General features: G+C 33.1%; 2 protein-coding genes across 2 annotated transcripts; one reads left to right on the top strand and one right to left on the bottom strand.

Moving 5' to 3' along the window:
* Positions 1–138: 138 nt before the first annotated feature.
* LOC107425552 (RNA cytidine acetyltransferase 1) lies at positions 139–12,783 on the top strand. The gene is made up of 26 exons (XM_016035559.4): positions 139–417; positions 833–924; positions 1,542–1,713; positions 2,205–2,327; positions 2,783–2,956; positions 3,563–3,673; positions 3,777–3,910; positions 4,029–4,122; positions 4,481–4,579; positions 4,674–4,810; positions 5,033–5,130; positions 6,238–6,361; positions 6,444–6,531; positions 6,609–6,708; positions 6,787–6,839; positions 7,049–7,225; positions 7,306–7,343; positions 7,639–7,732; positions 9,047–9,226; positions 9,321–9,429; positions 9,526–9,595; positions 9,670–9,820; positions 10,261–10,389; positions 10,907–11,032; positions 12,075–12,140; positions 12,250–12,783. Exons 1-26 carry the CDS (start codon positions 277–279, stop codon positions 12,502–12,504), a joined length of 3,135 nt encoding a protein of 1,044 aa, XP_015891045.1. The 5' UTR covers positions 139–276; the 3' UTR covers positions 12,505–12,783.
* Positions 12,784–15,988: 3,205 nt separating this feature from the next.
* LOC107425553 (probable ATP synthase 24 kDa subunit, mitochondrial) lies at positions 15,989–21,432 on the bottom strand. Its single transcript, XM_016035560.4, has 7 exons — positions 21,207–21,432; positions 20,348–20,441; positions 19,701–19,845; positions 18,189–18,299; positions 17,477–17,623; positions 16,692–16,814; positions 15,989–16,360 (listed from the first exon to the last, which is right to left on the bottom strand). Exons 1-7 carry the CDS (start codon positions 21,243–21,245, stop codon positions 16,297–16,299), a joined length of 723 nt encoding a protein of 240 aa, XP_015891046.1. The 5' UTR covers positions 21,246–21,432; the 3' UTR covers positions 15,989–16,296.
* Positions 21,433–21,921: the final 489 nt, after the last annotated feature.

Genomic DNA, 21,921 nt, shown 5'->3' with positions numbered 1-21,921 from the left:
ATCATACCAGAAGGACGAACAAAAATATAAAATATAATAAATGAACGGGTTAACTAATAAAAAACGAAATAAAAAAAAAAATATATATATATATATATATTTATATTAGAATAAATATTTCTCTAATATAAAAATAGAAAACCCTCAAAACCTCCTAGTTTCATAAACCCTACTCGTGGAACCAAAACAAAAACCAGAGCATCTTCCAGTTCAACTCACTTCCGTCGCCCTCTCTCTCTCTCTCTCTCTCTCTCTCTGCTTATCTGGTCGTTCTCTATGGAGAGTGAAGGGGCACCGTTTCAGAAGGACAGAGTGAGGAAGAAGGTGGACGAGCGCATTCGGACCCTCATTGAGAATGGTGTCAAAACCAGGCACCGCTCTATGTTCGTCATCATTGGCGACAAGTCCCGCGACCAGGCACCGCTTCTCTCTCTCTCTCTCTCTCTATATATATATATATATGTATTATACGTATTTGTTTGTGTTTGTGGGGGAATTTTGTGTGTCCCTAGGGAGGAAAAGAAGAGGGTTAAATACATGTAAAAATTGAGATATTGGTTTGGTTAGGTTCGGCTTCCGGTGGAGGAATTATGATGGAGCGATAATTTTTTTTCCCCAGCAGCTCGATGGAAAGCAGAGCATTGGTTGATTAGTGTTTTTGGTATTTGTTGGTTTGGATAGTGTTTTGATTCTTTTTTTTTTTTTTTTTGGTGCGTTTTTGTTGTGATTTTTATTGTTTGGTTGCAGAGAAAGAATCTCCGGATTTATTGCTGAGTTGTTATATTTTGTGTGGAATGTAGTATGGTAACTTTTGTTGTTTAACTCTCTGCAGATTGTGAACCTTCACTATTTGCTAGGCAAGGCAGCAACAAAGTTCAAACCTACTGTATTGTGGTGCTACAAGGACAAGCTTGACATAAGCAGGTTAGTTGTTTGTATACATTTCATTTGGAAAAAATAAATAAATAAATAAATAAAAAGGGGTGCTAGTGGAATGTGAGATATTGTTTGTTTGATCAATATGTATAGCAAATATGAGATTTTAATGGGAAAGAAAACTGGAATTTTAGGAAGGTAAAAGGTGTAATAATAAAATGTAGGAGAACTTCAAAGAGCAACATAAACCAATTTTTTGTTTATTATTATTGTTATTATTATTTTTTGTTTACTGACCTGTTCAAAATAACCCAATGAGGATATCTCTGTATGCTCATTGTGGAGATGGTTCTGTTATTGGGCTAGTTTCTTTAAGCTTACATCAAACGATGTTGAACAAATGGGATAATTACCTAAGGGAATAATAATACCATTAATAATAATTACCTAAGGGAATTTTTTCCCATCATGCCATATCCAACCTCGCTTTATTCCAGAATTTACAGCTACAATTTTTGTTATGAAGAATTGATTGGTAAAGTATGCTTTTGTTGCTCAGTTTCAGTTATACTATGAATATGCTTCGCTTTTATTTGTCTCTTTTTCTGAAAGATTTTCCTTTATTGTTTCTTCGCATTATTAAATTGGTTTGCTATATGATGCAGCCACAAGAAAAAACGTGCAAAGCAGATGAAGAAACTATTGCTGAGGGGGCAGCTCGATCGTGATAAAGTTGATGACTTTTCTCTTTTTCTTGAAACTGGGGGATTAACATACTGCTTGTATAAGGATTCTGAAAGAATTCTTGGTAATACCTTTAGGATGTGTATACTTCAGGTAACATTTAAATCGTCCTAGCCAAGCACACTTCTCTGATAGGATCATCAATCTGAAGTTCTCTCAATTTTTCTTTTGAAAATATAAATATTTTCCCGAAAAATTTTGAATTTTTTTTTTTTTTTTACTTTATGAGAATATTGAGAATAAATTAATAAATCTAGTATGCTATTCACACCAATTCCACTTACTTTCACACTTCTTTTTGACTATGATCTCCACTTTTTCTCCTGATTTTATTCTTCCAAGTCCCATCTACTCTCAACAATTTTGTCTCTTTTAGGAAAGACATGTACCTTGTATTATTCATGTAAATGCACTTTATGGCCTATATTATTTTGTTTAATAAGAAACAAAGTGCATGTGGATGAGGTATCGCTTAATTGAATTTTAGCTTTCTCATCTATGTAAAATTGTTGACAAATTAATAAAAAATATTTATTTATTTTAAAATATTTAAAGATCAAGTTCATTGTTTGAGTTGCTTTCAGGATTTTGAGGCTGTGACTCCAAATCTACTTGCAAGAACAATAGAGACAGTGGAGGGTGGGGGATTAGTTGTATTATTGCTTCGATCTCTATCTTCACTTACCAGTCTGTACACCATGGTCATGGTACAAAGATAATCCTTTCTCGATACCAGTTTGTACATTTTTTTATTCTTAGTCACCAAGAGTTTAGTTTGTTCAAATTATGCAATATATATCATATATGTGCAAGTATAGCAGTATAACCTAATAACATTACATGTTTCAATGTTATGGCTTGGTGGAAATGTTGAGTTGTTTTGATTTCTACTATAAGTATTTATATGAAAGAGAAGCGATAGTTATTTGCCAAAGACATGTTTACCATCATATATACAGAGTATTAAACCTTTTTTAGCTCTATGAAAACAGAAATCCATCGGCCTTGTCTCTTGGCTGTGCTTTTAAATTTTGAACAACTAGTTCAATGTGAATTTCTGCTTTCTACTAAACTTATTAACAATCATATTAACTTATCATTTATTTCTCTGTGGAGTTAAAACATCAAAATAAGAATTTTATTTGAGGCTTACTGATTTCAGGATGTTCACGAGAGGTTTCGAACCGAATCCCATTCTGAGGCTGCTGGACGCTTTAATGAGCGCTTCTTATTATCACTTGCATCTTGCAAGACATGTGTAGTAATGGATGATGAATTAAACATTTTACCAATTTCCTCTCATATAAGGTCGATTAGACCAATTCCTGTTAAAGAGGTAACTTTTTGGCATTTTTAACTCTTAGAATATAAAAGGGAAATCGAGTTTTGTAACGTCAGCATTCTTTATTTTTATTGTCCGCTGAAATCTGGCATCTTTAACTCTTTGAGAAGAAGGGAAATTGAATTTTGTAATATTAGCATTCTTTATTTTTATTGTCCATGAAATTTACAGAGGGATAAATGGAGAAAGAAAGGCGAAGAGGGGAAAAAAAAAAAAAAAAAAAAAAAAAAAAAGAGAGAGAGAAAAAAAGAAAAAGAAAAAGTTGCTGACACCTTTGTCAGGTTTTGCCTGACGTTAGGCGTGCAAATTATGGTGCATACCAGAAAAATTATATATATATATATATATATATATATGTATATATATATATTTTTTTTGGTATATAATCAAAATTGAAAATAATAATAATATAATAATAATAATGAAATGGGACATAAAAGAGTTTGTTTTATGTTCGTAAGTGTATGATTAGCAGAGTTTGTTTGTTTGCCATTTTATCCCTTTGGAGGAGTTAATTGTACTAGTGGTTAGTCATCTAGTAGTCTAGTTTGACTAAAAGCTATATATATCTGTACTATTTTTCCCATGTGATAATCAAAGGACTCTGGAGGGCTATCAGAAGCAGAACAGGACCTTAAGAATCTGAAAGAACAACTGAATGATGATTTTCCAGTCGGCCCATTGATACAGAAGTGTTGTACATTAGACCAGGTAGAGATTGTTGGGCATGATTTAAGTTTACAACTACCATGCGTGGACTGTGGACATATATCATTGTTTCTTTGAGTTAGTAAAAGTTTTAATATTTGAACAGGGAAAAGCTGTCATTACATTTCTTGATTCAATCCTGGACAAGACACTTCGAAGTACTGTGGCCTTACTTGCTGCTCGTGGCCGTGGTAAATCAGCTGCACTTGGTTTGGCAATTGCCGGTGCTGTTGCTGCTGGGTAATGTGTCTGCATAATGTACTAATGAAGGATTATTTTATCATTTTATGCATATTTATTGTTTTTTTCAGAAAAATGATCATTGTTATATTCTGATAAGAGAAATTTATCTTATTAGGTATTCAAATATCTATGTAACTGCACCCAGTCCTGAGAATTTAAAGACCTTGTTTGAATTTGTTTGCTATGGTCTCAAGGCACTTGAATATAAGGTACACTGCCCTATGCTGCTGTTGACATTCTGATATACTATGTTATCTTTAGATTATGATCCATGATTAACTCCCTTTGTGGAGGCTGTTGCTGCTGGTAGATAGTTGTAGTTGTACTTCTGCATTTGAATTGTGTTTTCTTGTATCCTACTTCAGTCATGCTAGTTTGAACAAAATTAGGGATTTTCTATAGCAATGTTCATTTTCAGCATGTTATGTGTCATTTTCTCTTTTCTGTTTCTTTGATTTTCTCTGAATGTTTATTGATACATTCTCAAAATATCACTTTCTTTCTTTGTTCTTTTGATATATATTGGACTTGCTAATTAAGCTTTATTTCAATCACCTTAATTCATAGGAGCATTTAGATTTTGATGTGGTGAAAAGTGCAAACCCTGAATTCAAGAAAGCAACTATTCGGATCAATATCTACAAGCAACACAGACAAACTATCCAGGTTAACTGATGATTTGGATTTATTTTCCATGTGATATTATTATGTATGTGATTGCTTATATAGTTTCTCATATTTTTGTGACATATTCTTGCAGTACATACAGCCTCATGAACATGAAAAGCTTTCTCAAGTTGAGTTGTTGGTTATTGATGAGGCAGCAGCTATTCCGCTGCCAATTGTGAAGTCATTGCTTGGCCCCTACCTGGTTTTCCTTTCATCTACTGTGAATGGGTACAAATTTCCTATGTTGATCTTATGTTGAATTGTTTTTGTTATAGGCTAGAAATAACAGCTTTCGTAATAGAAATTTTACTAAAATGTATAATAATGTTGAATGTTAATGTTTCCCCTTTGCTCAAGCATAATGTTATCTTCTTATGTATGAGATAATTCTAAAGCAATTTAAATATTTTACATCTGAAGTAGATTATAAATTGCTTTTTTACATGAAAGCTATGAAGGTACTGGTCGATCATTGTCATTAAAACTTCTGCAGCAATTAGAAGAGCAAAGCCAGGCGTCTGCTAAGAGTGTAGAGGGTTCTCTTTCTGGTACTCTCTGCTTCACCTAGCCCTTTAATTTTAATTTCATATTTGTAGTTTCATATGTCAATTCGGTAATATGTGTGATTTAAAGTTCTTTCATGGAAAATGTATTTCCATCTATTATGTGTAAGTTCTGAAATCATTGCATCAATTCATTTAATGAGTCTAATTGTTCAAACAGATGTTTTTTCCCCATTTCTGAAAAGACCAATTAGCTGAGCTAAAATAGCCATGATTGTAGTCTTTCCCCCTTCCCTGTTTCTCCCCAAAAGATCTATTTAATTCTTTTTTATATGGTCTGTCTCCACTTATAAAAATGAAACATGAAACTGAAAGCTGTTATTGCATTTTTTGTGACAATGAGTATTGGTCAACCGAAGGGCTAGATAACCCAAGTTATTGTGTGCATTGGATGATTATCCTCCTGTTTCTCTTCTACTGACTAGGGGACACAAAGCATGTTTACCTCATTTAGAGGGTTAATCATGCGTAGAATTTTATATTTTAAACTTGTCAGTCCATTGACAACTCCTAGCAATTTCATTGAATTAATAAAACTACATATTATGAGTCTTGAACTTAGGTAACAGACAAAACTCAGAAATGAGTTCAACTTGTTGAGCAATATTATAAATAATAACTTTTTCTTAACATAGTTTTGTTAGCCAAAATAGTATTCATTTGATGTCTAATAATGTGATTCTTTTGTTCTTTCCTTCTTTTTTTTTCTTTTTTTTTCTTTTTTTTTTCTTTTTTCCCTTCTTCCTTTCCTAATGGAGGAACATAAGGTTACTAGAAAGATAGAATGATCAATTCAAGAGGATAAAATAATCCTCTAAAATCTAAATTACAAAAATTGTAACAACAAAAGAATTTAACAGATAAATTTTGCAGAACTAATAGAAAATCTTAAAACTATTTTGAAGGTGATCTGAGTGTGTGTATACATTCACATACTTGATCCGCTCAACAGTTGGGTTAAAATGGTGTGTTTCAAATGATTGCATACTAGGATCTTTTACTGTTTGCTAGCAGAGTATCCGGATTGCAAGAATGTTGTTGTTGTTCTCTCTCCTTTAAGACATGCTTGCTTAATTATCCTCTCCACTGTAGGTCGTCTTTTCAAAAAGATAGAACTGAACGAATCTATCAGATATGCTTCTGGGGATCCAATTGAATCGTGGCTTCATGGTTTACTTTGCTTGGATGTTACAAATTCCATTCCAAAACTTAATGGGTAAGGCATCTTTGTGTAGAATATGATGGAAGATGATATCATATTCATTTGCCTCATTAATGACCTCTTTTTTGGAAAATAGATTACCTCCACCCAGTGAATGTGACCTTTACTACGTTAATCGTGATACGCTTTTTTCCTATCACAAAGACAGTGAGTTGTTTTTGCAGGTAACACATTGGTCTTGCACCTTGTATTTAATTTTCAACAAATTATTTGATCGCTTATGTTTGTGTAATTTCTGCAGCGGATGATGGCGCTGTATGTTTCCTCTCATTACAAAAACTCTCCTAATGATTTACAATTAATGGCAGATGCTCCAGCACACCACTTGTTTGTATTACTTGGTAGATAAGCTTTCCTTTAGACTTGTTTTGCTTCCTTTTGTTTACATTGTTGGCATTGTACTAATTTGGAATCTGTAGGCCCTGTTGATGAGTCTAAAAATCAACTTCCGGATATTTTGTGTGTCATTCAGGTTTGCATCTTCCTTGCCTATGTAACACACTTGTATAAATACCCCTTCTGCAATGGGGCACTTAATTATTTAGGTGAAATCATTTGCCATCATCCAGCAAATTGTAAACCTGCATTTTATTTATATGAGAAGATGTCTGGTTCTTTCCTGTTGTGAACAATTTTTTTTGCTTGATTTCAACACTATATGTTCTGTGATTTTATTCACAGGTCTGTCTTGAGGGACAGATTTCTCGTAAATCTGCAATCAGAAGTTTAAGTGATGGTCATCAACCCTTTGGAGACCAAATACCCTGGAAATTTTGTGAGCAATTCCAGGACACTGTTTTTCCCAGCCTTTCAGGTGCTCGTATTGTACGAATAGCTACCCATCCTAGTGCAATGAAGGTAGTTCTTTCTTTTATCGCCTTGAGCTTGTCTGGCAAGATTATATCGAATATTTAACTTTTTATTTTCTGTTTATGCAGCTTGGCTATGGTTCACAAGCGGTAGAACTTTTGACAAGGTATGTGCATCTTTAAGTTCACACCAAGTATATTTTTTCTTTACTTTTCTGTTTTATTTTTCATATATTTGATGACATAGTGATATTAACTGTGAAGCAGAAGGGCATTAAGTGATATAGTGCTTTTGGTAATCTTGTTATATGATGAGATATATGAAGTTTATGTTCTGCTTGCACTTGCAAAATATCTACTATAGTATCATGTCCAAAAATTGTCTTTTAAGTTGAAATTTGATTAAGCATTCTTTTCTTTATAAAATGTCTTTTTTAAGTTGTATTGTTTCATTGATGGCAGGTACTTTGAAGGGCAGTTAACTCCTATTTCTGAGATGGACTCTGAAGACCTTACACAGAGTTCACCTGTCAGAGTTACAGACGCTGCTCAGAAAGTATGCTCTGTTCACCTTGCATTGTTTCTCTTGAAGCTATTTCTTTTTCTTAATGTGTGTTTACATATATATGGCCAGCTCATTATTGTCCATATTGTTACTTTTCTTTATATCGTTAGTTATCTAATGCTCCACATAGGTTTTTATCAAGTCTTTAAGTCTTATCTTGTTGGTAATGTGAAAATTCACCAAAGGTGTGAGAATATCATGTTGCTTATCTGGCTGACCTGAACTAGGGTAGAACAGGAGAATCGTGTATGTGCTTATTTATCTCTTAATTTTTAGTATCCATGTGGGGGATGTTGAGCATCATCTTAGGCATTTTCGAGTCCATATGTGTAGAGGTCCTTACAGTTGAGATCTTAACCCTTTAGGAGTTGAATTTGGATGGAGTTGGGACTCCTCAGAGAAGAACTTTCGTTGAGGATAGAGTCTACAGAAAGACTTGCAAAAGGAGTACTCTAGCATCAAAGTGAAACCAATTGGTGCAGGCCCTAATGATTGGTGTGTTCATGATGTGTCCAGACTGAGCTTAGTTGAACCAACCATGAATAGGGTGTGATTTTGCACCACATTAGGAAGAATGTAGTCATCTTAGCTGAGCAGGGTTATCATTGATGGTTTTGGTGTTCATGTGGATGCTGGTCTCATGTACCTCTTTTATTTTGGGGCCAAGCCCTCAGGGCTGGGTCAAATCAATTCAATCTACCTTAGCATGTGTGGACTAGTGGAAGGATGAAAATCCACATCTAACGATGTCATACTCCTTTGCTGGTTTTCAGTCTGCACTTAGAAATTTCAAGTATTTTTTATCATGAAAGTCTCCCTCGACTTTTGTAGCAAACTGAGAATGTTTTCTCAATGAATAGCAAAGTGTCCAGCATTTTGGTCTGTGGCTTAGACACTAATCAATCTGCATACTGGCTGTTTTCCTTGAATCTCTCAATGTTGCATTCATGCAATTATGTGTTTGCCACAGTCAGTGGTTTCTTGACTTTATGGTGCTCCATTTACAGGCTTGATTGCTAGAAGAAAATATTGGTCTGTGGCTTAGACACTAGTCAGTCTGCATACTAGCTGTTTTCCTTGAATCTCTCTGTGTTGCATGCATGCAATTATATGTTTGCCACATTCAGTGACTTTATGGTGCTCCACCCACAGGCTTCATTGCCAGAAGAAAATATTGGTCTGTGGCTTAGACACTAATCAGTTTGCATACACGCTGTTTTCCTTGAATCTCTCTGTGTTGCATGCATGCTATTATATGTTTGCCACAGTCAGCGGTTTCTTGACTTTATGCTACTCCACTTACAGGCTTCATTGCTAGAAGAAAATATTAAACCTAGAACAGATCTACCTCATTTGCTTATTCATCTTCGTGAAAGGCGACCAGAGAAGCTTCACTATATTGGTGTCTCCTTTGGCCTTACTTTGGATCTTTTTCGCTTTTGGAGGAGACATAAATTTGCTCCATTCTACATTGGCCAGATTCAAGTTAAGATTATTTTTATTTTTTTCTCCAGATTAATGTGAATGTTTCTTATTTTCTAGGATTTTACTTTATCTGTTTCTTTTCTCAACGAATTAGAATGCTGTGACTGGTGAACATACTTGTATGGTCTTGAAACCTTTGAACAATGATGATATTGAAGGTAGTGGATCAGATAAATGGGGCTTCTTTGAACCATTCTACCAAGGTACCTCTGTTCTTTCTTTCTTGCAACAAATTTTTTTTTTTTTCTTAATAAAGTTTCTGACAGTTCACTGCTTAACAATCTCTTGATCACCCATAGATTTCAGGCTAAGATTTACTAGGCTACTGGGTCTTAGTTTTCGTGCAATGGAGTATAAGCTTGCTATGAGGTTAGTATTGAGAATTTATGTTCTTTATTTTCCTGTTTATTGTTCATGGTGTTCATGCTAATCATAACTTGCAGCATCTTGGACCCAAAAATAAATTTTGTGGAGGAGCTTGAATCAGGGATGTCAAATGTAGATAGATTTATTACATCGATTAAAGAGTTGTTTTCACCTTATGATGTGAAGCGACTGGAAGCTTATACCAACAATCTTGCTGACTTTCATATGGTAAGATGTGAACAAAGTGGACCTTGTGTATTATTACTAAAAATGAACTGGTACTGCACGTAAACTTTAAAATAAATCTGCTTACCAAAAATAAAAAATAAAAAAAGAAAAAGATCCAACTTTATAAATGAAACTTTAAAATAAATCTGCTTACCAAAAATTATGATTAAAAAAAAAAAAAAAAAATGTGGGCATTAGGAAAATAATTTAGTTATAGAAATCATTTTTATCGTTCCATGGACCTGGTAAGTTAAAAGGTGCCACATTCTATTACATAGAATGCAAAAGTGGGCATTAGGAAAATAATTTAGTTAAGAGAATATTGCTTGCCTTATTTTTTAATTGGACCTGCGAAACTCAGTTTATTGAAATGAGATATATTTAATTAATCTATTATTACTATATGTGTATTTATGTCTAAGATTCTTCTCCTTTTGCAGATTTTGGATCTGGTTCCTATTCTTGCTCATGTATATTTCCAAGAGAAACTTCCAGTTACATTATCATATGTCCAGGCTTCCATTTTGCTATGCATTGGCTTGCAGAATCAAAATATTTCCTATCTTGAGGTTTGCCTTTCTAATTGTCCACATTATAGATTGTTGAATGTATCAATGCTAATATATACATGCAAGGGACAGACTACTAAAATACATTAAGTCACAAGATCAGGGATGTTATTTAATTAGTATTGACTATTTAATTTTGAATTTTTTGAGTATCCTCGAATACCTAATGACTTCTATGCATTGTTTGCAAGAAGAGGATCATGACTGAACATCCATTGAATTCAAATGGAGATAATTACTTCAGTAATCAAGGTGCCAACCGGGCTAGTCAAAATTAATCATCATAAAATTTGTAAAGATACAAGAATTACTCCAACTTCGAAGTAGTTTAGATTTCTATATCAATCTGTATCAGCCATGCAGTACTAGAATTTGTGCTTAGAGTTACCATTTTGAATCAACTATAAGCAGCCTTCCAGTTCTATATGTAGTCGTAGTAATGCTGTAGTGGATTACCTGTTGAGTATTGTGATTCAATTTTTATTTTTTCAGTCATACCCACTTGTTTATGCTACAGGGGCAACTGAAACTGGAAAGGCAACAAATATTGTCACTATTTATAAAAGTTATGAAGAAGTTCTACAAATATTTACAGAGTGTTGCATCCAAGGAGATTGAGTCGAGCTTGCCTAGATTAAAAGAAGTAAGTTCGGTTGTAATCTGATTATTACTGGAATAATACATGTCACTATTATAGTCCTTTCTCATGCATGGAGTTCTGCAATCATTCTCTGTCATGCTTACTTTTTCGTTTTTCCCCCTTATATTATCTGGATAAATATCAGCAATGAGCTACATTACCTCTTGCAAACCCATGGTTATAGTTTCTAGATTATCTGTATTTATATTATCACCGTAGCTGGGCAGGCTGTTCATTTCCAATTCCCAAAGAAACAAAACAAAACAAAACAAAACAAAAAAAACAAGAAACAATTTATATATATGTATATATATATTTTTTGTCCCATAAGGTTAGTGAATATCTGGAAAACAACCAAAATTATGATTTTCATTCTCTTCACATGTTTTGAAGTTGATCATTTGATTCACACAGTTACGCCTCTGACCACACAACTTTAGCAGATCCATAGACTGGAATCTTTTTCTGTCATATTATTTCTTTTCTGCTACATGAGCTACTTCTATGAGACTGCAACTATCAAACAAGCCTTTTTGGCATAAAGTATCAGAGTTGTTAAACTCAGATGCTTACTGCCTTATAGGCAACCAATACTTGGTCAAAATAAGATATTCTTTTTATTTGTTTTCACTTTCCATAAGACTTGATCTATCTAATGGCTTAGCACCTTATTATCTATTCCCAAGTAATCTACTATGGCAAGTAGCTTTTAATTTTTCAGACGCAAGCATATTCAGGGGTTTGTTTAACAAGCTGTTTTTTGGAAGACTGTTAGGAGAAAATATAAACAATAAAAAACACAACATAAAATGGAAAGAAAATGAAGAAAGAACCACAAACCACTTTTTATTGGAGAGAGGCAAACTTGGTCATTGAAATTGGCTTAATGCCCAATTGCCAATCCGCATACACACATTGTCCATGCACACATACTTTTAAATAGATATGAGTAAGTCGGTGCTTGTGTGTGCTTATGCACCTCAATTATCTGTATCCATTAGTTGGTATTGTTGTAACCTCTGTAATTTATCAATTTTGCATTCAGATTGTGTTAGAACCACATAATATCTCTGTGGATGAAGATCTCAATGTTGCTGCAAAGCGGGTTGAGGTATGCTTCTTTTCTTTGAGACTCTTTCCTTTCCCCTGCTTGTATTCTAATCTTCTTTCCCTTTCCTTCAACCTATGCTTGAGGTGAACTAACCATACTGCTTTTACAGGAAGGAATGAGATCCAATACAGAAGGATTATTCGATCCTGCCTTTCTACAACAGTATGCAATTGTGGATAATGAAGCTGATTTTGAGAGTGCTTTGCAAAATGGCAGCAGCAAGATAACATCAGGTGGTATTATTAGTGTGAAATCCAGTGGAAATAAAACAGAAAGACATGGAATTTCGAAAAACAGTCATAAGATTGGGAAGAGAAATAAAAATGATCAAGGTCCCAAGTCAAACAAGAAAAGGAAATCTTAATATTTTGAAGCTAATGAGAGGCAAATGGCTTATGCTGGATTCTCTTATGGAAGTAGCTGAAGGTTTTCCTGTCTTCAAAGGGGAGAATTGATCGTCAGTTTGACTTTATAATGCTCTAACTTAGCACATTTCAGAAGAACTTGACCGGTCAGCATATGCAAATTTTGGCATAGTTTTTTAATGAGGAAAGGGGTGAAAATCCCCATATACAAACTTTGTAAAGGCTATTTGTAGTGTTGCACCCCTAACAATATTAATAATTATATTTTGCATTCTAAATTGTTTTTCTAACATTTTACACCCTTTAATAAAAGGGCAAAAAATTTCTTTTTGCACAGAACATTTCTCTTCACTTTTCTTCGTCCTCTTCAAAACCAAGAACCATATTATTAAATGAAAAAAACACCAAGATTATGAAATCAACAAGCAATTCGACCAAGAGTTCGTCGAATATTGAGATTGAGATCAAGAAGCCTAATTCCACTTCCAAGCTGTGGGAGTAAGCAAAGCATGATAACTTCAAAATTTCACCGGGTTCGTCTGGGTGATGGGCTTGGCTGAAGTCCTTTTAGATTTTAAAATTTTTGATTCATACAGATTTCATGAATGATAAATTTAGATGGTAGGAGTAACAATTACTGGTGGGTTGCCTGTCCTTGGTGTTTGAAAAATGGAGGCCATACTCAATAGCCAAACCATAAGCATTATTCATATTAAATTTTCTCAATATTAAATGCACAAATCAGAACCCCACACATATTCCACAAATATGAAGAGAATTTTAATTTCATGAATCTTGGATAAGTTTCAAAGCCAACAAAATATATTGGAAAAAGATTTATGGTAACCACCTAAAGCAACGAAAATGTTTCATGAATCTCTTTTTCTTTCTTTAAAAAATAAAATAAAATAAAAATAATAATAATTGTAGTCTTCTACTATTAACATCTAATATTTTCTAGGAAAAATTCTCAGATCTAATCAAGGTAAGCTCACCCAAGAACAAAACAACCAAAACCACCACCAAAAAAACTAAAACCTCCCAAAGCAAGAAACCCAGCAATGTGGAATTCGAGAAGCCAAACAAGAATCAGAAATTGAAGAAGAAACCCATCCAATAAAAATCCAAGAAGCAGACTCCAATTCCAAAACTTTTTCCGAGAAGCCAAACAAGAATCAGACTCGTTTTGAAGAAGTGCAAAAGACATTTTTGACCCTTTTATTGAAGTCATGTAAGAGGCACGTGTTAAACGGATACTACCAGGTGCAAACTTTGACATAATTTAGGTTGTAAAATGCCAAGAAAAAATAATTGAGGATGGAAAATGTGAGTACTGATATAGTTTAAGTATACTGTGCAAAAATATCAATATCCCAATTTTGTAATTTCTCCAATTATTTTGGCGGCAAAATCAAGTTGACCTTCTATTAGGCATATTCGCTATAGTAGATTTTTAGAGTCTTGTTTGTAAAATCTCTGGTCATAATTTCCTCCAATCTTATATTTATTTCCTCTTGGTGGGCAAATTATCTACGACGACTCTGCCGTTTGAACCAAGTTTACATTTATTAGGAGACAGGTTGAATGGTGGAATCTCAAAACATTTGCATTCCAAAGTAATTAATTTTCGTTTTTCTGTTTGTTTTATTTTTATTTATTTATTTTGAAGTTTTCTGCTGGCTAGCATTGAAATTCAATCTTCCAATTTGTTGGTGGGTAAATAGTGGGAAGATGAATCTTGCAGTGAAGACTAGTCAAACAAGTCTATTACTTTTTTCACTTGAATGAACTGAAAACAACATTGTCACTAGGTTGACATCTAATTTAGCACCTTCCACCTACAGCAACATTTTGCACCACCGTTGTAATCAGACAAGTTTATTTGTGTAAATTTGTTAAGGTAGGAGTACAAATTCTCTAAGGCATAAGCAATGAAGAAAGTCACCGATTTTGGCAAAATATTGGTGACAATATCGGATTTCAATGAGCCTCGACACTGATAGAGGGGGGAAGAAATTTTTATCCAGTGTGTTGTAGAAAAGTCGCCATTGTCGTTGTCGATGAATATCGACGTTATCGATGGATATCAATAGAAATGCTGGTTTTCCGAAGAACATCTCTGGAAATATCACCAATATTGATACTATTTCTTATCGATATCAAAAAGTGAAAATTTGAGTTGCTGGTTCTTAATCTGAGTTAATATTTTAAACATCTACATAGAGAAAAGCTGATGTTGTTTTTGTTTGAACAAGGTTGGTGTTTGTGCATTAAGAAATCAGTATGGCAGTTTTAGAGGTTCAAAGAAAAAACTTGGACTCCTAAGGTTTGAACAAAATGCAGTTTCACGACGACGAACAATTTGCGTAGAGAGAGAGAGAGAGAGAGATATGTTGGGTTACTTTGCTTTTTCTTTTGTTTTATTTTTTTTTAGTTATTATTTTGGGTTGTGTTCCGTCACTCTACATGCGTGCTTCCCATGGCCTGAAGAGAGTGCTTTTCCTTTTTTTTTTTTTTATATTTTTTATTATTATTATTTTTTTTGGCTTGGGTTTTGTGTTAGATAATTCTATAAATTCAAATATTTTAATTGATAGAGTTTGATGTGCGACCTTTACTTATTTTTTAAAAAATTTGATTTTTTTTTCCTAACATATTGGAAATGGAGATACAAGCTCTTTAACTGGTTAAGAGGACTAAATTAACCTAAATTTGAAAAATAATTCTTTAATACACAAATCAATTTTAATTTTTAAAAGGTAAAATATATAAAACTCCTACACTGTAGGTATACAAAATCTATTAGCTAATTTAGAATAATTCTATATATTTATTATTAAAAAAATTTATTTTCTATTTTTACATCTTGAAATAGTGATTTTAATCATCAAAATACAAATAAATAATCAACCTCATATACAGTACTGATATGAATAAATAATCAACCTCATATACAATACTGATATGGTACTATAATATATATGGATTATTTTATTATTATTGTATTTTAATTGTTATATTTTTATATTATTTTTTTATATTAATTATCTTATATATAAAAATTTATATTTTAAATTAAATATTTACGATTTTTGTAATTATATCGACATTTCTAACAATATTTTCATAAAATAATACCTTCAACATTTCCATCAACACCAATATTTTTATCACTGGGCATAAGGTGATACATCCTCCCCTGGTTAAAGTTGGCCACACTAATAATCTATTGATTTTTCACCTTAACTAGGGCAGACATTCCTAATAGTAAGGCAACTGTTCCTGGAGAATTCCAAGTTCAAATCCTCATCCCTGATATCAAAAGCTATAGGCAATTGATGAAAAGAAAATTCCCTGATATCAAAAGCTATGAGCAATTGATGAAAAGAAAATTAAAGTTAATTTGGTAGGTGGAGTAAATTTTGTCCAAGTAAACCAACTGGCATAAATAACAACAAAGCCATGCACAAATGGTCGAACACCTTGTGAAACATGAAACATATGGCCGTATAGAACCACAAGCATAAACGACTTATGAAAAGTAAAACTTGGACAATTGCAATCATTGATAACAGATTTCCAGTTCTCACCTGGCAACATTAAAAACAATTGGAACAAATACAAAACATAAGATATCTCATAAGTTGCCATAGTTGTTGGATTCCCAAATCGCAAGTGCCTTATTAAAACAGGATATGTATTTCCCCAAGACTCAAAAACAGTCATTGGCCTCCATTTTCCATCAGGATTTGTTTGACCTCAAATGAGCCATTGGTAAGGAATAAGAGGTCTCAAAGGAAGTTTCTGATGTCCAAAGACTTCACATCAACCATTTGCTCGTCCTTGAATTCCTCTCTGAAAATTTTCATAAAGGAAAAGTGTTGCATCAGATCCTTTTGGTAACAATTATAGACACAAATATTCCAGCAATCTTTAAAAATCAGCATTCCGCCAATCATAATAAGGAGCGGTACATAGTAGGTTTGGTCGACCATCAGATTTTCAATGGAGCATTCCACTAATCATTATATTTTATGATACATGATAGGTCTTCTTAAACTCTCCATTTTTCAGTAAATAAGACATAAGAAATTCTGAATGCGTAATAGACAACTTACAAAGCAAGGAACATCTTTATAAAAGAACTTGTTTTTATAAAGTCATTGAAACAGACTAAAATGAATACCGTTTCTTTTGAGTTTCCATTGCCTCAAGAGCATCCTTTTTCAGCTCCTCCAATTGTGCTTTAGAAATTTTTAGTTCTAACTGTTCTTCATACTTTGGAAGATCTTCCCTCCGGATTCCAAGCCTGAAAATACAAGGCTACACAAGTTGAGCATTGTGGTATTCAACTCAACCAAACAAAGACTAATTGAGCATATTTTAATTACACTCTCCCAACAAGAACAAAGGGCAATATTTCAACATCATATAAATAAGGACCATCCTACCTGCCATCCTGAACGTAAAAACCTAATTTTTTTTTTTTTTTTCCTCATAATAAGGAAAACACAATAGTCTATTACATGCGAAATGGGAGTTGTCAATTGTAAAATCATAAGATAAAAGAAGCACAGAGGAGAAATAGGGAAGTATGGTGGGGGGAGAAAGGATGCAAAGATTTATCCACATATTTGGACAAATCAAGTCAATAAAACAATTTCCCAGTCAGTTTCTCCCGGAAATGACTTGCAGAGCAGATAAAATGCAATTCTAAATTCAAGACCAAGGATCAATATTTTGTTTCATTTTAGTCAAGCTCAAAACTAAACCTCTCAAAATGTCTCGAAATATTTTAGGAAATTTCAGACACCACAAATCTTTTATTGGTTCAACCAAAATGAAGTATATCAAACAAGGCTCTGGCAATGAGGATAAACTTGTAGATCAAAGCACATTATTAGGATAGATGATGCTTATTTATTCTTGGAAACTCAACAAACAGAAAATAAGAGTATCTTTTACACTTACTTTTTATTGATCTTGTCAAACTCTGCCATTAGAAGAGCAGTTCCTTTCTTGTCATTCCTTAGAAGAGGTTTTTTCAGTTCTTTTTCAACTTTCTCCAATGCATCAAACATCAAAGCCTCCGCACCAAGCTCATCAGTGAGACCACGCCTGCAAAAAAAATAATATTAATAGAATAAAATAAAGAAAGAAATAAGCCAAAAAAGAATCATATAAACAAATATTATGATTTATCCATATAAATAACCTGGAATTCAATTGGTGTCATCAGGATACATGTTCATAATAAACAATCAAGCACAATTTCCAAAGAAAAATCACTAACCCGTCAATGCTAATCTATTTGCAAGTACAACCTATCAAACGGCCCAATATTAAGGGTCATTATACAATACATACCATGACTATGCATGTAAAAAGTCAAATGAACTCTCAAAGATGAGCCCATGAAGGAAATATAAAATAATAACATATTTGGCAAATGGGAGAAGAAAATAACGTATCAATGATAAATCATTGGAAGCCTGACAGGAATTTTTAAGAAAAATATGGTTGGGAATCAAATAAGAAAAAGTTTCACTTAATGTAGCCTGATGAAAAAGAACAAAGAGTAGACCCAAATAAGAAAGAAATGAAAAGAGAGTTGTATAAAGCGTGAAAATCACATTTAATAAAAAGGAATACAACAAGCTACATTAAACAAAGATAAAATTACTTGATACGTATTTCCTTCAGTGTCAACAGATATGTTCGAACATCAGGAATGTTCTTTGTTAGTGTTTGGATTGTATACTGGATACGTTGAGATTCAGAGAACAAGTCTGCCCTGCAGAACATGAAATACAGTACAGGTTAATGCAACATAATCAAACATTAACAATGCAGGCAAGTCCAACAAAGCACAATGAGAAATGGTGTATAAACTCTCTCTCATTTAACAGTGTATTTAAGGTAAAGACAATGGAAGTCAAGGCAAGAGAATCTGAATGCCTTCTATTTTCTTAGAATAAAATATAGTTATCTCATGGAGCTAGGATTAGAGAAGTTGTGCTCCCACCAAGGTATAGCCAACTTCATGGATTATGTTCCATGGACAAACAATGTATTAACAACGAAACCGTAATCTAACAAAAAGCAATTACTACAGTGCGATTAATGTGATGATCCTCTCAATCAAGTGGTCAAATGGGTATGTGTCCAATATAATTCTGAACCTGTAAGGTAATATTCTGTAGAAAGGGGATATGAAAGAAAAGGAATGGAAAAACTATGAGGCATTTTGCCTTCCAAAGAAAATGCACATTCTGTTATTTGTTTATAGTATTCAAGTTCAACAGAGAGATGACGAGAAAAAGGGAAGCTATACAACAGTTAGCAGTTACATGCAATTCCTAAGAGCATCCCCAAGGGACTGTTTATTTGTCCCATACTCTTTACTGCAAAAGAGACAACCTTTAGAATAGGCTCCAATGTAATTTTTATGTTGACTTTTTAATATAAAGAGTGGATTTGGCTCTCCAATTGTAGAGAGTCAAATCCACACTTTATTTCAATATTATATTATTTTAATTTAATGTAGTACAAATTCTCAAGCCACTATTATAATATATAAAGAGAATTTAGACAAAAAGAAAGAAGAAATATAAATAGCACAATCAATGTTAATAGAGGGAAGGGGAAAAAAAGAAAAAGAAAAAGAAAAAGAAAAAGAAAAAGAAAAAGAATAATGAGTGTTGTCAGAAGATCCTTTAAAATTTCACTCTCTATGTTAAAATATGCTCTTTATTATGGATAATATGCTCTTTATTTTAGAGTCCCTTGGGGATGCTCTAATATAAGAAAGAGGAAAAGGCAAAAACAAATAAATTAAAAATAAAATAAAATGAAGTATCGGATTTGATATAATACAAATGGCTCAAGCTCATTCCTATTTCCTATTAGTGTTAATTGCCTCACTATTTGTTACTTGTTAAAGCTCCCTCCCTTCTCATACGCAGACAAGCTGGTATACTTGCAAAATTCCCTCCCTTGGAGAGTGCAGAAATATATGTTTAGAGATATTTAACAGAACCCAACTAAGTTACTGTGTATAATATACAGACATATTAAGAATTACCTTAACTTAGATCAGTAAATGGATGCAGTCAGACAAATAGATGCACATGCAAACATCAAAAGGATCACTCTATAAACAGACGATCGTGAAGAAGGGTAATGAAATACTAACTTCTCCCTCACTGTTTTCATGACCTTGGCATACTGAGCTACAGCAGCATCATCATCTGGATCAATGGTGATCTTCTCTTTACGAAGTACTCCAAGAGCTGTCTCAAATTTGTTCTTAACCTCCAAAAAGATATTCTTCAACATCTCTTTTCAGCGCAAATGTAGAGATATTGTCAGTAACTAATTGTTAATCAAACTCAAAAGTCATCAAAAATAAATTAAACACAAATGTCGTTAGAGACAAATAATGGCATTATAGCTTTCTGCAAGAGGGCATAGTAAGACTTTAAGAAACCTATTGGACCCCAGTATTACCCATAAAGATAAAGATTTCATATAAAGATTTCATATCTGTAAGGCATCAAAATCAGACGTGAAACAAACAATACACTATTCATCTTTCATGGTAACATTCTTAAAATCTATATCAAATTTTATTGCAATAATATCCAAACATTTGTATCTAGGAAACCTTACAAAATATAATTAATCACCAGCATGCACATGAATGTACACAACAACCAATTTTTTTCCACACGATAAGTCAACCAAACTATATTTGTTAAAGGATCACTTAACATTGGTCAAGGGTAAAGCAAGGAAACACAGATTAACATAATATATATATATATGCAGTTCCTAGCTCACCGTCTCCCTTAAGAGCAGGGCGACCAGCTTCTTTGGCAAAGTAACGAACTGGAATAGCATACTCCTGCTGAAGGATGACTCTGTTGCCGCATAACTATGACATTTCAAAGAAATGAATAATGAATATAACTCAAGGAATGGCCACCACGGGGAGGAATTAAAATTGGGTAAAGCAGATAAATATTTGGATTGTCTACATTTTTTTCCCCTTTCATTTTCCAGAGTATGGAACTTTAACATCTAATAGCAATAGCAAAATTTGTTAACGTTGTTGTCTTTTGTCCATTAACCCTTCTGCTAGTTAAAACAGTTTTAAGTCAATGATTCCCAAAATATTTACTTTCCAATGTAACTTAAGAACAAAAAAATAAATAAATAAATAAAAAATATTCTGGGCCATCAAATTTGTGCAAATGCCTTAAAACATGTGCCGACGACTCATGAAAATATCACAAGTTTATACATTTTTCGATTCTATATTCTACACTGATTTCCACATTTTGGTTTATCTTTACCAACATTTTATTTCACTAATAGTAGAGAACGAGGAAAAATACATACAAATTTCACAAAAGAAAAATCTAGGGAATATTCCCAATCACTCTAATCATCTTACATTAACCCAAAACACACCAATTAATTACCAAAAAAGAAATTTTTTTTTTTTTTTGAAAACAAAAATGCAAAACAATCGGTCATATCGGATCCGATTAGAAGAGATCAAAGAGAAGAAATCTCAACTCCATTCTGAACCAAAATTATATGAGAAAGCCCAAGACTCAATGACCAAATCGAATAAGGAAATGGAAAAATGAAGAGTGGAAGAGATCGTGAGCGAATTGCTGGATGAATGACTGACCTGTCTGGATTTGGATAAGAGGCGAGATGAGAACGCCATGATCAGAGCTCAGTTTATCGTCGTCGTCTTCTTCTTCAAGCTTTGTTTGTCTGTTTTTTTTTTTTTTAATTTAATGGGAAATTAGGGTTTGTTTGTGTCCAATTGGGTTTGAAGAGTGAGAAGAAGAGGCCTTCTATCTTCGAATCTCTCAGTGTGCGTGTGTGTGTGTGAGAGAGAGAGAGAGAGAGAGAGAGAGAGAGAGGAGCTTTTGTGCAAGTTTGCTTCTCCTGTGTAGGTTTACCCTATATCTCTACCGTTGGATCCCAAAACATTTTTTTTTTAATTTGATTTCTAGTCAAACGCTCTTACAATCTTTTGCCACGTGGAATTTATTAGGCACAACATGCATTTAATGATTTTTTAATATTCTGAAAATACCGTTCGGTTACGGTTGCTGGACTAACCAACATCATGGTTATATTTATCCCATTTTCACTAACAAATAAAAATATAAGCATAAGTTGTATAAATAGGTAGAATATATGCATTTTAGAAATATGCATGCTGAACAAAACAATGTCATTTAGATTATATATAACGTGTTAAGTAAAATATATGCGCTGTATATATGTTTAACAAACCTATATCATCCAATTTATATAATTTATATATGTATATCATGCTTTTAAAAGTAAAATTAGTGTACAAAAATAAAATTTGATATAGAAATATGTAT

Source organism: Ziziphus jujuba, chromosome 7 (genome assembly GCF_031755915.1).
Source record: "Ziziphus jujuba cultivar Dongzao chromosome 7, ASM3175591v1".
Classification (NCBI taxonomy): domain Eukaryota; kingdom Viridiplantae; phylum Streptophyta; class Magnoliopsida; order Rosales; family Rhamnaceae; genus Ziziphus; species Ziziphus jujuba.
This window is presented reverse-complemented; position numbering and strand designations above follow the sequence as displayed.

Excerpts from the sequence above, each read along its gene's own strand:
- LOC107425552 (XM_016035559.4), top strand. The coding sequence starts at position 277 with ATGGAGAGTGAAGGGGCACCGTTTCAGAAGGACAGAGTGAGGAAGAAG. Across the intron at positions 6,709-6,786 it reads CCACTTGTTTGTATTACTTG|GCCCTGTTGATGAGTCTAAA; the intron begins GTAGATAAGCTT and ends TGGAATCTGTAG. Across the intron at positions 6,840-7,048 it reads ATATTTTGTGTGTCATTCAG|GTCTGTCTTGAGGGACAGAT; the intron begins GTTTGCATCTTC and ends TTTTATTCACAG.
- LOC107425553 (XM_016035560.4), bottom strand. The coding sequence starts at position 21,245 with ATGGCGTTCTCATCTCGCCTCTTATCCAAATCCAGACAG. Across the intron at positions 19,846-20,347 it reads CCCTGCTCTTAAGGGAGACG|AGATGTTGAAGAATATCTTT; the intron begins GTGAGCTAGGAA and ends TGCGCTGAAAAG. Across the intron at positions 18,300-19,700 it reads ATGAAAACAGTGAGGGAGAA|GGCAGACTTGTTCTCTGAAT; the intron begins GTTAGTATTTCA and ends CATGTTCTGCAG.